Raw genomic sequence first — 14565 nt, forward strand, 5'->3', positions numbered from 1 at the left:
GTATAAATGTTACACATATAGTTTGCGATATTCATAACACAATTTTTTTGTCAAAAGTTTTGTACGTCCATTTCTTCTACATGTAAATAGACAAAAACTAATAAAAACTTCTTCACTGTATATATGATCTATAAATTTTCATCCAATAATTAGGACTGACAATATGATACAATGGTTCCTCCATTTTAGTCTGAAAAAATAAATAAGTTACACAGATAGTGTAGCAATATATAAAACAGATACTTTAGGCAAGGTGAATTACAAATGCATTGCATACGTATGTTTACTTATGTAAATATGTGCAATTTACATACAATTGTTGCATTTTATGAAAGAAAAGTTTAACCATTTAATTTTGCTATTTAAGAAACTAATACAATAACGTATTGTTATGAATAATTAGATTTTGTACTAGATAAAAGATTTTATGCCATCAAAGTTAAAATTATTCGCAGAAAGAAAAAAAGTGAAGAATTATATGAGAATATTTGAAAAATGTATAATATAGATTTATGAATTATACTATTTACAGAAGGTTTAGTAAACAAATTATAAAGTGATACATTACACCAATAGATACCTATAGTGTCAAATGTTTCAGACTACAGTTATCAATTCATTAATTAAAATATTGCAACTAGATAAACTGATAAATTAATAAAGTAAACATTTATTGTCATTACTAGATACGTAATTTAGTAAGAAAAATACTCACGTTTTTCCTTAATGCACCATACAACACAATGTGTGCCACTAAGGATAAAAAAAATATCAGCGTGCTTTGATATATCGTTCGACTCTCTACGATATTCGAAAACTGTAGAAACAGCGGTCCGCTTAAAGAGAAACTAACAACAAATGTGCGCCGTTTTTGAAAAATCAAAGAGTATCGAGTATAGCGTCTTTTCATATCCTATTCTACTAAGGTCCTTAAATGTTTCATATGTGTGTAATCGCTTTTCGTTAGAGGTAACAAAATCGCCAAATTTTTTATCAAAAACAAACGTTGAGATGATGATTATACCTTCAATAATAAATAGCCATATGTCTTGGCTATCAATTACATTTGCCGGTATATAAGATATAATGTCTTGCTGAATAACACAATAAATATGGCTACACAAACTTGGCCAATGCACGACACACAATCGGCTGGCACTGTGATTGCATTCACATGATTTAACTATCCGAAGAAAAGTGTACATTCCGGATACACCCTAGACTTCGTACTTACACTCACACCGTGGCGAGTTAACTTCGCATAGGCTCATTTATCGCGGGGAATCAAACAATATTACCCCACAGTGCCCATTATAGGCCGCCATTTTGAACGGAATCAACAATAAACTGCGCCATCTACCGATCGCAAACTTCAAGAAAGGAATCAACAGGCGGGACTTTTCAACAACATCAAAGATAACCATTTTTCTTTTTGGTTTATCATCGTATCGATGTCTAATAGTTAATGAATAATTTCACCTCCTATTTATAGAAATTATTCTTTTGCAGATTACTAATGAATATCATTGTATACATCAAATTTTTCTCATACCTTTATCTTACTTTGTTACACGCTTTTATAAAATTTAAACATACGGTCTAGTTTTTATACAAGATTTAACAAAACTTATATCCACACTATACAGTAAGTGTACAATGTGTCGATTAAAGTTAAGTAAAATAATTCTATGATTTTAATTAAGCTTAATCGTTTGATCGTAACCAATAAAGCAAACACACTGTACAGTGTTATTGATTAAATACTGATGTTCACAATAATAACATTTATTGTAATGGTAATGTAAGAATATATTTATAATCGATATTATAATAATCATAGAATAATTTGCGAGTACGATTGCCGATTTTTAGTGATTGATTTTTAGGTATCCTCTGGATAACTGCCAAATTATTGCTACTATAGGAAAAGTGAGCAGGCAGTCTATGGATTCTTATGTTGCAAATTGCCTTACCCAATAATATAAAAAAAATTAATAATAGTAATAATAGGATTCAACAATTAAGACACTTAGTTGAGTATATCGCAGATATCGTGAAAAGTATACTGATGCCACTGTGTATCAATAAACAAAAAGTTTCTTAAATAAAAAAAATTTAGTTTTTGATTTAGTTACGTTTCAAATTCGATTTACGTTATACAAAATACTTTTTACAGAAATGTAACGAAACTTTTAGAATTACGTAAAATAAGTAAGAGTTTTATTACCAATGAATAAAAATTGTTTGTAATTCAAAAAGAAACAATCGAAACGTTCAGAAGTTATGTTACAACCAAACTAATGACATAGTGGCGGTATCACAGCTACTTTGATATCGTACAATATATAGACATTTCTCTTTACATACATTTGTCTATGTAGTTGCATTTTATAAATTTTAGACATTCCATACATAATCGTAATTTCTTTTCTTGAAAATTTATAAATATTAACTTTATCCTACATATAATGATTTTCTTTATATTTACGAATTTGAATTCTTGAAATCTTTTTCTTAATTTCAGCATGATATTAACTACAGATCAAGATAAGATGTGTAACATGATACATAATAACTTGTGAAAAGTAAAAAATAAATAAACTATATGTTATATTAGGAAAATATTAATCTAGTGAAGTATCTTTTATAAATGAATTGTAGTTACACATTTATATGATAATTTCAAAACAATAATAAACGTGATTATGTTAGAATAAATAAACAATATGTGGCAGCATAGGATGCATGACACGATTCAGCTTTGGTTTTTGTGAAATACACCCATATTAATCCCTAATTACGGTAACATTATAAAATGCAATATGTATAGGATGACCAATATTGCTCTACTTTATTCACGCTTTTCTTAATTGTAGGGTAAGTTATTCAATGGCTACCTCATTTGCATCTTACGTTGCTGCCAAACTGCGAATTTTCTATACGCTGTATTTAACAATTGATTTAAATGACTTGTCAAATGTTGACTAACGGCAGAGAACTCTCGTTGAACACGATCCTAAAAAAAAGTAAATGTTTCAAAATGTAGAGAATAATATAAACTAATTGCTTGTAAAGTGTATAAAAGATTATTAAATTTACTTCAAATGGTTTAAGTTTGGCAGAATGAAATCTATGTAACGCTTCGTGCATTCTAATAGCTTTTTCCTCAAGCTGTGGAGTTGTAGGCGGAAAACTGCGCCAAAAATGCCTGAGGAGTTCGCATGTGCAGACATATACATTACGCAATTCTTTTTCTAAATCCTTTGGTATTAATTCTGCAACAAAACAAATAAACGATGTATTACATACTTTAATCACTTTAATTTAAAATTAATCATATGCACTTACGTCCAAGACTTTCTTCCCTAAAACCCTTCATTAACGCGCCACCTGGAGTTAGTTCTCCTAGGGCTGAGACTGCTGCAGCTGGACTAACTAATGATGTTGCTAATTGTCTTGGTATACTGTTTCCTGTTAGCCAACTACTCGCTTCTTTTTTTAATTGATTTAATGTCATAAGTAGTTCTTCAGACGTTGGTTCGGTATTACCATATCCTGGTACCGGACCATGTAAATACCTGTCTATATGAGTTAAATTTAATGGTGCACTATTATTTATGTTTACATCATGAGTAGTATCAAGGTCATCGTAAATTAACTTCTCTTGTATTTTAAGCTGGAAATATAAAGTAGATATATGTAAGATATATAAATGCCTTGTATTTTGTGTGCAAATGTTGCATGAAAACCAATACAAATTCACCTTTTTAGTCTTTGGTCGTTCATCTAACTGATTACAGAACGTTGTAGTTTTACTTGCTGATGGTGTTGATCCATTTAATTGTGGTTGAATAGATTGTGTGGATTGTTTGGCAGTGCTGGCCTTTAAAACCATAATGCTATGTTGATTGAATCTCTTAATCATACTTTGATGTACAATGTTTCCTGAAACTTTGTCAGATTTACTAGATCCATTTCCATAATTTTCATCTAATGATTGATCTTCGAAAGAAGTTATATCCACCAATGGATCGTCAATACCCGATAGAATATCTTTCTTAAGTTCTTGGTCGTCTATTTTGGCACATTCGGTAAAAAGATCCTTGGTCCCTGCATTGATACGATCTCGATGAAAGTAATGCGATTGAAAGAACTTTGTCCAGAAATCGGATTCTGACATTTTGTGAGGCACATTTTCTTGATGTTTTCTCTTTACTGCTGGATACGTTTTAAATATACATTCTATTATATCAACAGTTAAATTATATTTCAATCCATTGCAACCATCAGTTTGTGGTTTAATGTCAGCCTGCAAATAATTGTAGTAATAACTATTCCATTACATTGTTCAATTACCTTTTTCATTAATGAATACATGCATTAATATAATGATGACGTTTCTTACCAAGAAAGCACTATTTACACCAATTTCTTGCCTCTGACTTTTTTTAGCCTGAGTATATTCTGCAGCATGTTGCAACCAAAATTCTTCAGATGAAATAACTTGTGTAATAACCAAATCTCTATACAACTGGAGTAGTACAGGATTCTCCTGGAGCATTCTATGAAGTAACACTGTATTTTAATATAGGAATGTCACAAAAGATTATTATAATATAAAAAATGTTACCTATTTTTTTCCTCCAATTCTTTGTTTACTTTCCTTTTAAATTTTGGTAATAGTTGCTGAAGTAACTCTTTTACATCATCACGATCTTTAATTTGTGCCTCTTGCCCATTTCTGTTTACAAAATGAAATGTAGATGACGAACCATCGTGTAATACAACTTGTAATTGTATTTTCGATTTTCCTTCTGGCGATATCTTTTGCACTATAAAAAGAAAATATATAATATATTAGGTTCAAAATGAATAGCTAATATCGATAGATAAAATTTTTCAATTACATTACAGTGTTAAGTGGAAAACTAAATTATGAAAATATATAATTGATCTTGGTTAACATAAATAGATGGAATACATAAATAATTAAAACATTATTACACGTTAAAAACAAAAAATGCAGTAAATTTATAGCAATGTGATTTTTCTTCAATAAACTTTTTATTGAACATTAATTTGATTATTATACACATGTTCTTACACTTAATGTCAGCATATTTGTGACTGACAGATACAGTGTCTCTGTTATCAAGCATCCAAGCTATTCTTTCATTCATAACATATAAAGTCCCATCTCCTTTTTTATAACGAACTTGTCCTACTTGCATAAGAACATCTTCTGATGATGTAGTCATGGTGGATGTAATGTGTAATACAATTCTTCTAAAAATAATAGATATAATCCTATAAAATATATTCAAAAATAAGTGTGTTACATCTTTTACATCTTGTTTTAAATTTAGAAAAATTCAATTGAATGTTTATGTAGTATTGTACAATACTAAAAACTTATTTCTACAAAATGAATAATGTTCGCGATTGCTCAAATGGCAAATATTGTCATCAATAAAAATACGTTTAACATAAATTATCTATCCAATGATTTTGAATAAAAAATTATAGCAGTTGCACAAGGTAATGAAACAAATAACTACTCGTGTGATACACGAATAATTTTAGAAATCTAACTTAAATATAAGATCGAATTGAACGAAAGTTGATGTTTTTATGAAACTGTTATATTCTTATGGAAAGCATTATTGCAGCAATAATTTTTAGACAATTGCAGTAGCAGAATTGTAAATTAGTGAAAAATTAGAAACAATAAATGTTTGCAACACTTGAAATGCTTATAATTTTATTCCTCTTTACAATTTCTACATTAAATAAAGAAACGTATTAGTATTATACAATTTCTGATAAAATGCAATAATGTATAAGAATTACGATTTGTTTGTCACTGTGCGTCCTTGAATATTACGTTATAGCTAATGACTTAAAAAGAATCTTTGCCGATAATATCTCGCAAGACCAAGTTATATAAAGCTGAATAGGTTATTATAAACAGTAAGATCTCTGGAAATGCAAAAGAAATACTAACTTTACATTATGAATTAAACACTGGTACGATATCGCCCGTGACGCACTTTTTGGTTCATTAATTATGGTTATCGACACGAAAAATGTTTTTAGGATACTTCAAGGCATAGAAAGTGTATTTTTGAGTCGTAAAGGCAGAAAATCTAACTATAATAAGTCCATTTACCGGTATTAAAGTGCGTAAAATCGTAGAACAATGCAGAAGCCCGTCGGGCGGCACGGCCATGTGCAGAAACACACATCAGTGGACGCATCGCGAAGCAAAGACAGCTGCGAACGGATCGTCGGTACGAACAGCACCATCGACCTGCTGAGACTACTGCACTCTGTTGTTCGATTGAACTTCCACTAAGTTTCCTGTTCTTCAGGCATTCCTCTCTTCTTTCTTTCCTCTTTTGCCAAACATTTCAGCTACGATTATACATAATATCATCGTTTACTCCAATACAGAATTACTAATCACTATTCAAATAACAAATAATAAAATATTGTTTACCAAAGTTGCGGATTTGACTAAAACAGCGTAATTTGTATCTACGCGACGTGATACAAACATGAATAGTTACACAAGGGTTTCAGCGCGAGAGGGGGAGGACTGAAATATACTAGATTTTAATAGTAACAAAATCTACAATATTATACGAGTTATTGAATGTTGCATGAATGAAAAATGTCAAGAGGCATTGTTGGGTTTAGTATGAAAGACTTATTTAAAAAGATATTGAATTTTTTTTAAGTTCTACCGTATATATGTTCACATACAACAGCCGACAAATGCATGCAACTTGAAGAAAAAATAAATTAAAAATTTTCTTCCACTGATAATGCTGACAAATTTTGTTTGAAAATAGAAAAAAATACTTAATTTGAAGAATGGAAGGTACGACTTAATTTCATGATGTATAATATTAGAACCACGAATACGTTTTAATACGTTTTTTAATTTCTCTTATAAGTAGGATTCAAATACATTGTCCAAAAACAAGAACGACACATAATATGTTTTGGGTCAGGATGTTCTCGAGATACCTCAAGAAAGGGTATGAGTCCCTTTATGAGATATTCTATACTAGAAGATCATCCAAATGTAGCACCAAATTCGTATAATGTTTTGGACTCATTTAAAGCAATTAAAACTAAGGTATAATTTATTGCTCAATGTATACGTGCTACAATGTATACATGTACCAATTTGATTGTATTGATTTGAAATATTTCAAACAAAGTACAGTAAAAAAATTGAAATTATATTTCGTTTCAGCCTTGCTCTCGTAGTATTAGTAAAAAAGGTTACAGTGGTATTGCAAGATTTAGCAAAAAGCCTATATTAAAAGATCATTGTCCATCTCCATCAGATTACAGTACTTTTATATTTCCTAAAGAAGTGCAGAAGATAAAGTATCCACTCAAATCTAATAATAAAAGGCAGACACTTATTGGCAATACAGTTCCAGGGTATAACAGTACAATAGTCGCAATAAATTATTTATACTGTATAAGCTAATATTTAATGTTATATAGCCCAGGCATGTATGTTGATATTAAAATGAAAGGTACTAAATTTGAACATAGTTTTGGTGGTAAAAAGAAAATAAAACTTGGAGTGGATTTAAAATGTTGCAGTAGAAATACAGACCTTTGCAAAATATGTGGGAAAAAACCATTTGGTGATTATTGGCATTTGAGAAATGAAATGTTTTTATGCAGGTCATGTATGAATAAAGAATTTGAAACAGGAAAACAATACAGAAGAAGAGAATTAAAACAGTTTCATGTAAGAATTAGACTTACCATGGAAAGTTGTTAATTGTTGTTAGAATTAATTGTTTGCATTTGCTTATATGTTTATCTTAGAAAATACGAGACTGTTCAATTCTACATCAACATGGAAGTACAACTGCAAAGATGTGGTTGATGCATCCAACAAGTGTTGCAAAATGGATACATAGAGAAGCCTATCTCTCATCTTATTTTAATATATAAATTAATTTGCAGTACACTATTTGCATTAAATATAAATATAAATTTATATTTAATTTTAAGCATCAAATAAGTGTGTTATAAACTAGTCATATACATACATTTATTTACTATAATAATAACTTATATACATGTATTAAAAAATTATAAAATGTGTATTAGCTTAAGCTATTAATTTACATATTTCTACTTCTGCTCAAATAAATACACTAAAAAGTATGAAAAGTTTTATTTTTGTATTTATAGTTATGTGTAATAAGAAAAAACATTTATAATGTAGACAATATATACATTAATGTAAATGTAATTTATAATTATGATCATTGAATATATAATAATTTTATTGCACATTAATTACAACCACTTGATGAATATTGAGTTTGATTATTCTGTTGTGCGATTAATGGTTTTTTAGCATCTTCGACGGGATTACCGCCATCAGGGGCTTGTCTTGAAAGCACAAGAATAGATGTTTCAGGGAATGTAAAATTACAATTTTCAACTAGGTCAGAATCAATCGATTTCATTAATGACTTTTCAACTGATATAGTTGTTGTCGATTCTGTACTATTACTTGCCAACAGATCATTATCACTACTTTTATGAAGAATGGTTAAGTCAATACTATCATCAATATTTTCTGATACTCCAGATGGTGTTGCCCTATATAGTTCGGCATTTTCTGAGGACATATTAGCTTCCCTTAAATTGTGTACTTCATTTAATGTCTTATCTATCGATCTATTAAATACTTTACTATATCGATTATCTAACTGTTTAACGGTTTCTTCGTCTGGTGATGTATTTGGATAATATAGATCAGGCACTAAATGTTGGTACAAAAGAGGGCTAAAAATGTTATTTAAATCCATGTGTCGAACATTCGATGTTAAAAGATAAGTTGTTAATTCGTCGCATTTGGATGTATTACTGTTCTCTTCAGTAATTAGTTCTTCACGGATTACGGTTGACATTTTATTAGTAATCTGTGGTTGCATTAGTGCCTCAACTGAATTTCTATCAGATGAATCGATTTTTTGGTCTGTTGTACAACTAGTTACTTCTGAATTTGTAATTGTTTGCTCATATATATCATCTGTTTGAGTTGGTACTGTGCATACTTTCAAGTCTTGGTTACATTTATCACTATCTTGTAAATTATTATTACTTAATTGCAAATTTGATAATAAATTGGTAACATTTCTTTTTCTTGGACTACTTTTAGTCAGATATGATTGTGCAGGAAATTGTAACGACAGTTTATCAAGTAAATAATTTATATGCATTTTTGTTCCTCGTTCTGGATAATCGATGAACGTATTATCGAATGTTTTAATACTTTGCATGGAATGTTCACTTTGCTGTTGCATTTCACAATCATCGTTTGATAAATATTGTTTATTACAAGAATTCGATATTTTAGAAGTATTGGGTTTCATTATCTCACAAGTAACTATTTTCTTGCAATTAATATCAGTTTGAGGCAAGAAGTTTTCAATGCTCGTTACAATTGATGTATTTTGATTTTCATTTTCTTTAGTCTCTGTAGTATGTAATAATTTTCTATCTATTTGAGATATTTGATACATTCTACTATTGTAATTCGTTGTGGCATTGGGTACCACTGAAGCTGTAATTTTATAATCGTTATTTTCAGCATCACTGTTTGGTTCATTTGAATCAAATTCATTTTCTAAGTCATCTTCAAAAGCCATATTTGTCACATCACGTAATCGTGATTCTAATCGTTTTGTAATCTCGTCTAATTCAGTTAATTTTTGCCTATATAAAAGACGGTAATCATAAAAAAATTATATGCTGTAAAAAAAAAAATAAAATGAATACAACAAATTCGCTTACTTCAGAGATAAAGATAAGAACGACGTAGATACATCTTCAAGATCAATATGCGTAATAGATTCATTTGATTGGGTTTCGCTGTGTAATGATTTTTCCTCTTGTGTAACAGTTGACAAAGTGTAATTATTACTATTTCTTTCTACATTACCAGAATACATTTCATGAGTATGCAATGGAATCCAATTTAATTGTGGCATAGACTGTGTTAGCAGCCGGGTTGTATTTAATGTTATTGTAGGTTTGCCAAATAATGATAAATTATCCAGTGGTGTTATACATATCTAAAATATCGAAAGTAAAGTATGCAAGACAAACATGGAAACATGGAAATTAATTCTGAATAGTACCTTGATTTGTCCGTTGCATTTGCCAGTGAAGTCCATTATGTGAAACCAACCAGATACTGTTGGAAAGCCACTAAGTAAAACGGAAAGATCAATAGCAGAAAATCCTATAACAATATCTTTCTCCAAATTTATTTGCATATTGACTTCTGCATCTAATATACGCCAAACTTTTAAAATTAATCTCTTTTCATTCTGCAAGAAAAACTTCAAATTAAAAAAAAAAAAAACATATTTTATGTATAAATAAAAAAATGACATACATGTAAAAGCAGTTCTATTGGTAACTCTGTGTCACATTTCCAGTTCCATTTCGGATTACAATTATGTGGAAAAATATTAGTAGTTATGCAAGAATTCGAACGTTTTGTATGACCGGATTTATTCGCATGAAATGAAACGTATGTACTTGGTTCGATGGTTTCATTAATTTTTTCTATTTTTGGTAAGTGTAAAGCACATTCAATCTCCATAATAGCTCTAAACACTGTTTGGCTATACGTAGAATTCGTTGATTCATTTTCTGTATGAATTAGGGTTGGCAACTCAAATGTTGTATTGTTGTGATCAGTATTTGATTGTTGATCGATCTCTTCATTATATTCAGCACCAACACCAACACTTCTATAAGTTTCTATTGGTAAATGAAAATTATGTCTAACACTACTATTATCACTCTCATCGGAGCTATTATTGAAATTCAATTCATTCATACACATGTGTTCCTCTGCACATGCTTGCTCTTTCTTTTCCAAACTTCCCTCAGTTTGTACTGCTTGGCTTGTGTTAACATTTAAAAATTGCCTGGAATTATCAACTGTATCATGTTCAGTAGAATATTTCGAATTTGAAAGTTTTTTTTGTAGATCTCCATTAAACTTATATTCTTTAACAGTAGATATATCTGTCTGACATTCTTGAGTTTTAAAATTAGAAAAATATAAATTTCTTTCAACAGTATTGATATCAGATATTTGAGGATCATGCATTTCTTGTTTGCATTGTTGTATATCTTGTGAGTACGTCATATAATCGGAAAATTGTTTGAAATGTATTGTTTGCGATACAGTACCAATATTTCTTAAGTTTCTTGACATTTCCAGTAATGCAATTTGTTCAGCAGATCCAAGAGCTACCAGTGCAAGCAATTGACCGCAAGATTGACCAGTTACAGGGTCCATAATTGGTACCCACTCATCTACACTTACCACAGGATACTGAAATGATAAATTGCAAAAGAAATTGTACGTGAAATAAAATAAACATGAATTATATTAATTTAGAATTGCTGACCTTGGATAATAGTAGATGAGGCAGAACACGTGGATCTCTGTATGCAATATATAATTGATGTACAGATAATTTTGACAATCCTAGTAGATTATCTATATTATTCTTTTTTGAATAAACTTCAATAATTATATAATTGTCTTTAATACGATCTAATAAATCACTGTCATATATAAGGGGTACTAACTGAAATGTAAGGGTATATTTATAAAAATATATAATTTATCCAAATCTTAATAAATATTTACCTGAAAAAATTGATAAAACGGATTTTTCGTATTATTACAAACTTGACTTCTAGACTTATCCTCTTTCCAAAATGCTCTACAAATTAAATATGTATTTAATTCTGGTAGTTCTTGTCCTTCAGCTACATATATTAAACCATGAAGTAGAACCTATACAATAATCATATCATCACAAAAAAAATATATGTATACTTATACAATAAATTATACTTTTGTACCTTATTTTCCGTTACAACTTCATAGTGCTTTGCATCAATGTTTTTATCATCTGTATTTTCTGTTTTGAATTGTGTTAGATTTTTTGAACTAATCAAATCACTACTGGAACCTAAGCTATCTGTAACTCCAACTGGAATTGTTTGTAGTTCGTTGTCTGATGTAGACTGATTTCTTGCAGTGCTCTTACTTTTTTTATTTCTGTTTTCATTTACTAGTTGTTGTGTTTGCAAATTTGGAATGTTTTCTTTAGCAGATGTTACACTATCTAAAAAAATATGCATTATATATACATATATATTATATGGTTAAATTTGTTCATTAATATTCCCTGCATTTCTAGAATACTCACTTATATACTGCTTTTCAGAACAGTAACTAGGATCTGAACCTAGTTCTACAACTATGCTTAATTCGCCTATTCTTATTCCTTTATTAATAATAGACAGTTGTTGTTCAAATCTCCAATTTTTACATTTTATAACATCATTAATGGAAATTACTGCGTTTCCTAATTCAATTAATGTTTTCTTGTTCATATGACGAACAAATACTTTAAACTTTATAAACCACTCTGCGTAGTATTTTGATTTAGATACTCTGTATGTAGTATTGTGGTTAAAATAAATTGCTGTAATGATATTTCATTTAACTATAATCCTAATAAAATATATATTGTAAACAATACATGCATTTTAATATCATTGATGTACCTTGATGTGTTTGTTTATTGGAACATATTTTTATTGGTTTTTTCTCTTTGATCCACTTCTTATCATATTGTCTAATATAATCAAATGTCATGTCATACTGAATAAAATACGTTGCAGATAAGAAAGTATTATCATTATCTGCAAAAAATATATGTTTAATTTGTAGCAAAAATACATACATTTGATTCGTATAAATCTTTAAATATTAAAATATGTGCACAGATTATAAATTTTTATAAATAAGTTTCACAAATTTACATACGCAATAGAGAAGAAGACTTTACACGTCTATAACCAGCAGGGCTTAAAGTAAATGACTCAATATTAATTCTAATATAATGAATAAAATCAAGTAGTTCAGTATCTGAAATGGAATGTAATCTTCGTTAATATATGATCAAAAATAAGAATAGATTTTTAAAAATTAAATAAACCTTCTAAATCAGTACACAATTGCTTTCTCAGGAATGTATCTTGTAATGAAGAAGTCCTTGTAGATGGTACATTACTTGTTGAATTCTTAATACCATATCTGACGGATTTTAGACTGTTTGATGCAAGATCTGCCAAACTCTGTTTACATAATGTTTTATTACCATCTGAAGATGCCATATCTTTATCCAGGAAGCATTCATCCAATTTTACTTCATCATCCATAGACATATGAGCTTGTAAACTATTGTTTATTGAATTATTACTAGAATTGAATTCATCTTCGTCGTATGTTTCTTTTAACAAAGCTCCTCTAAGTTTTTGTGCTCTTGCGACAACTCTAGCAACTAGTTTATCCGTTACTACATTATTATTAAATTTTTTCACAGGTTCCTGAAATTCTGGTTTCCTTAGTCTTAAAATAGATTTATAAGATTCACTGTCTTCTGGTTTCATTCTTCCGGCAATAGTACATCTATCAACTTTCATATCATGCTGATTCTTCAAACTATTAATGGTTAATAGCAAGCTATTATCAAGCACTTGCTTTTTCTCACATCTATGAGTTCTTAATTGATTATTAAAAGATTTCGTCATATGTTCCAATTTCATAGAAATGTGAATTTCTCCTATTGTAGTTCCACAATTACTTATTATCGGTATATATCTAAAATATGATTTACATTTAAAAATCTCTAATAAATCTGTAACTTGAGAAGTTCCTATAATCTGATTGGTCTCTTCACTAACAACCATCAATTCTATGGATTCACAGTTTTTAATGTACTCCTCAAATAGATTTATATTTGTACGAATGGCATAAATTTCTGTCGTTTCCTCTATTGGTCTTGTAACATTCTTTGTAATGTCCACTGGTCTACAAAAGGACATATTTTAAAACATATACAAAGACTGAAAATTGCCCGTATTCAACTATTTAAATAAAGTTATTTTAATTAGAGAAAGATAAATTACCTAAATTCAGTTCTACTGGTTTCTCCCCACCAGGATATTAATACTCTAACCTCACTGAAATTTCTTTTTGACCAAATAACTTCATCTACGACAAGTTTTAAATAACCATGAATTTTGCCTTCAACTAACGGCGGTAGAGATTTCTGTAATTTCATCCTCGATTCCATTTATTTCCCGGAATATCATACATCGTTGGATCTATACATTTATTTACATTTGTCACCGGTTTAGGTTAATATCAGTAAAACATACAAAAGTACTGTCAATGGTTCAAATTCTTAGTATAAATGCTATATACATGTATATGAAAAAACTAATTATTAATACTGATACTTTTAATTTACTTTTTATCGGTTATAGTTACAAAATTACTGTAGAAAATAATTCGTAATCTTCAATCACGAACGAGGTATAAGATAGACTACTCATCCAGTCTATTTTTTTTCCTTAGAATTTGGGGGCTCTAGATTTTAAATTGCCAGCTAACGTTTTCTGGGGGTCGAA

At 29.4% G+C, this 14565-nt stretch overlaps 3 protein-coding genes and 1 long non-coding RNA gene across 11 annotated transcripts in view; 1 reads left to right on the plus strand and 3 right to left on the minus strand.

The window, feature by feature from the left end:
- LOC143429015 (uncharacterized) overlaps positions 1-8019 on the plus strand; it is a 134734-nt gene extending 126715 nt beyond the window's left edge. Inside the window, exons 2-6 of one of the 3 annotated variants that reach the window (XM_076904368.1) lie at positions 6863-6883; positions 6963-7144; positions 7265-7458; positions 7525-7777; positions 7858-8019. In XM_076904368.1, the coding sequence (XP_076760483.1) occupies positions 6877-6883; positions 6963-7144; positions 7265-7458; positions 7525-7777; positions 7858-7986 (765 nt within the window). In that variant the 5' untranslated portion in view covers positions 6863-6876 and the 3' untranslated portion in view covers positions 7987-8019. Of the gene's footprint in view, positions 1-6791; positions 6884-6962; positions 7145-7264; positions 7459-7524; positions 7778-7857 lie in introns of those variants that run through there. The other 2 variants (XM_076904367.1, XM_076904369.1) reach the window with 2 other exon arrangements.
- Positions 57-1349, minus strand: LOC143429430 (uncharacterized). The gene is made up of 2 exons (XR_013102535.1): positions 716-1349; positions 57-190 (listed from the first exon to the last, which is right to left on the minus strand). It is a non-coding gene; the product is annotated as an uncharacterized LOC143429430 (long non-coding RNA).
- Tfb1 (transcription factor B1) lies at positions 2583-6305 on the minus strand. 6 transcript variants are annotated; one of them, XM_076904459.1, is made up of 8 exons: positions 6170-6303; positions 5105-5286; positions 4631-4832; positions 4406-4562; positions 3764-4309; positions 3349-3676; positions 3100-3275; positions 2583-3016 (listed from the first exon to the last, which is right to left on the minus strand). In XM_076904459.1, exons 2-8 carry the CDS (start codon positions 5256-5258, stop codon positions 2894-2896), a joined length of 1686 nt encoding a protein of 561 aa, XP_076760574.1. In that variant the 5' UTR covers positions 5259-5286; positions 6170-6303; the 3' UTR covers positions 2583-2893. The 6 variants fall into 6 exon arrangements, with proteins under 6 accessions (XP_076760574.1, XP_076760576.1, XP_076760573.1 ...); XM_076904461.1 differs by having other exon boundaries at positions 5105-5283; positions 6170-6249; XM_076904458.1 differs by lacking the exon at positions 6170-6303 and adding an exon at positions 6005-6144.
- A 286-nt stretch (positions 8020-8305) lies between the features above and the next one.
- Positions 8306-14471, minus strand: LOC143428801 (uncharacterized). The gene is made up of 12 exons (XM_076903936.1): positions 14062-14471; positions 13089-13963; positions 12917-13018; positions 12655-12792; positions 12294-12572; positions 11944-12209; positions 11726-11875; positions 11481-11663; positions 10451-11404; positions 10191-10382; positions 9844-10124; positions 8306-9765 (listed from the first exon to the last, which is right to left on the minus strand). The coding sequence occupies exons 1-12, from the start codon at positions 14226-14228 to the stop codon at positions 8334-8336; spliced, it is 5019 nt and encodes a 1672-aa protein (XP_076760051.1). The 5' UTR covers positions 14229-14471; the 3' UTR covers positions 8306-8333.
- Between the last annotated feature and the right edge of the window lie 94 nt (positions 14472-14565).

Source organism: Xylocopa sonorina, chromosome 11, assembly GCF_050948175.1.
Source record: "Xylocopa sonorina isolate GNS202 chromosome 11, iyXylSono1_principal, whole genome shotgun sequence".
Classification (NCBI taxonomy): domain Eukaryota; kingdom Metazoa; phylum Arthropoda; class Insecta; order Hymenoptera; family Apidae; genus Xylocopa; species Xylocopa sonorina.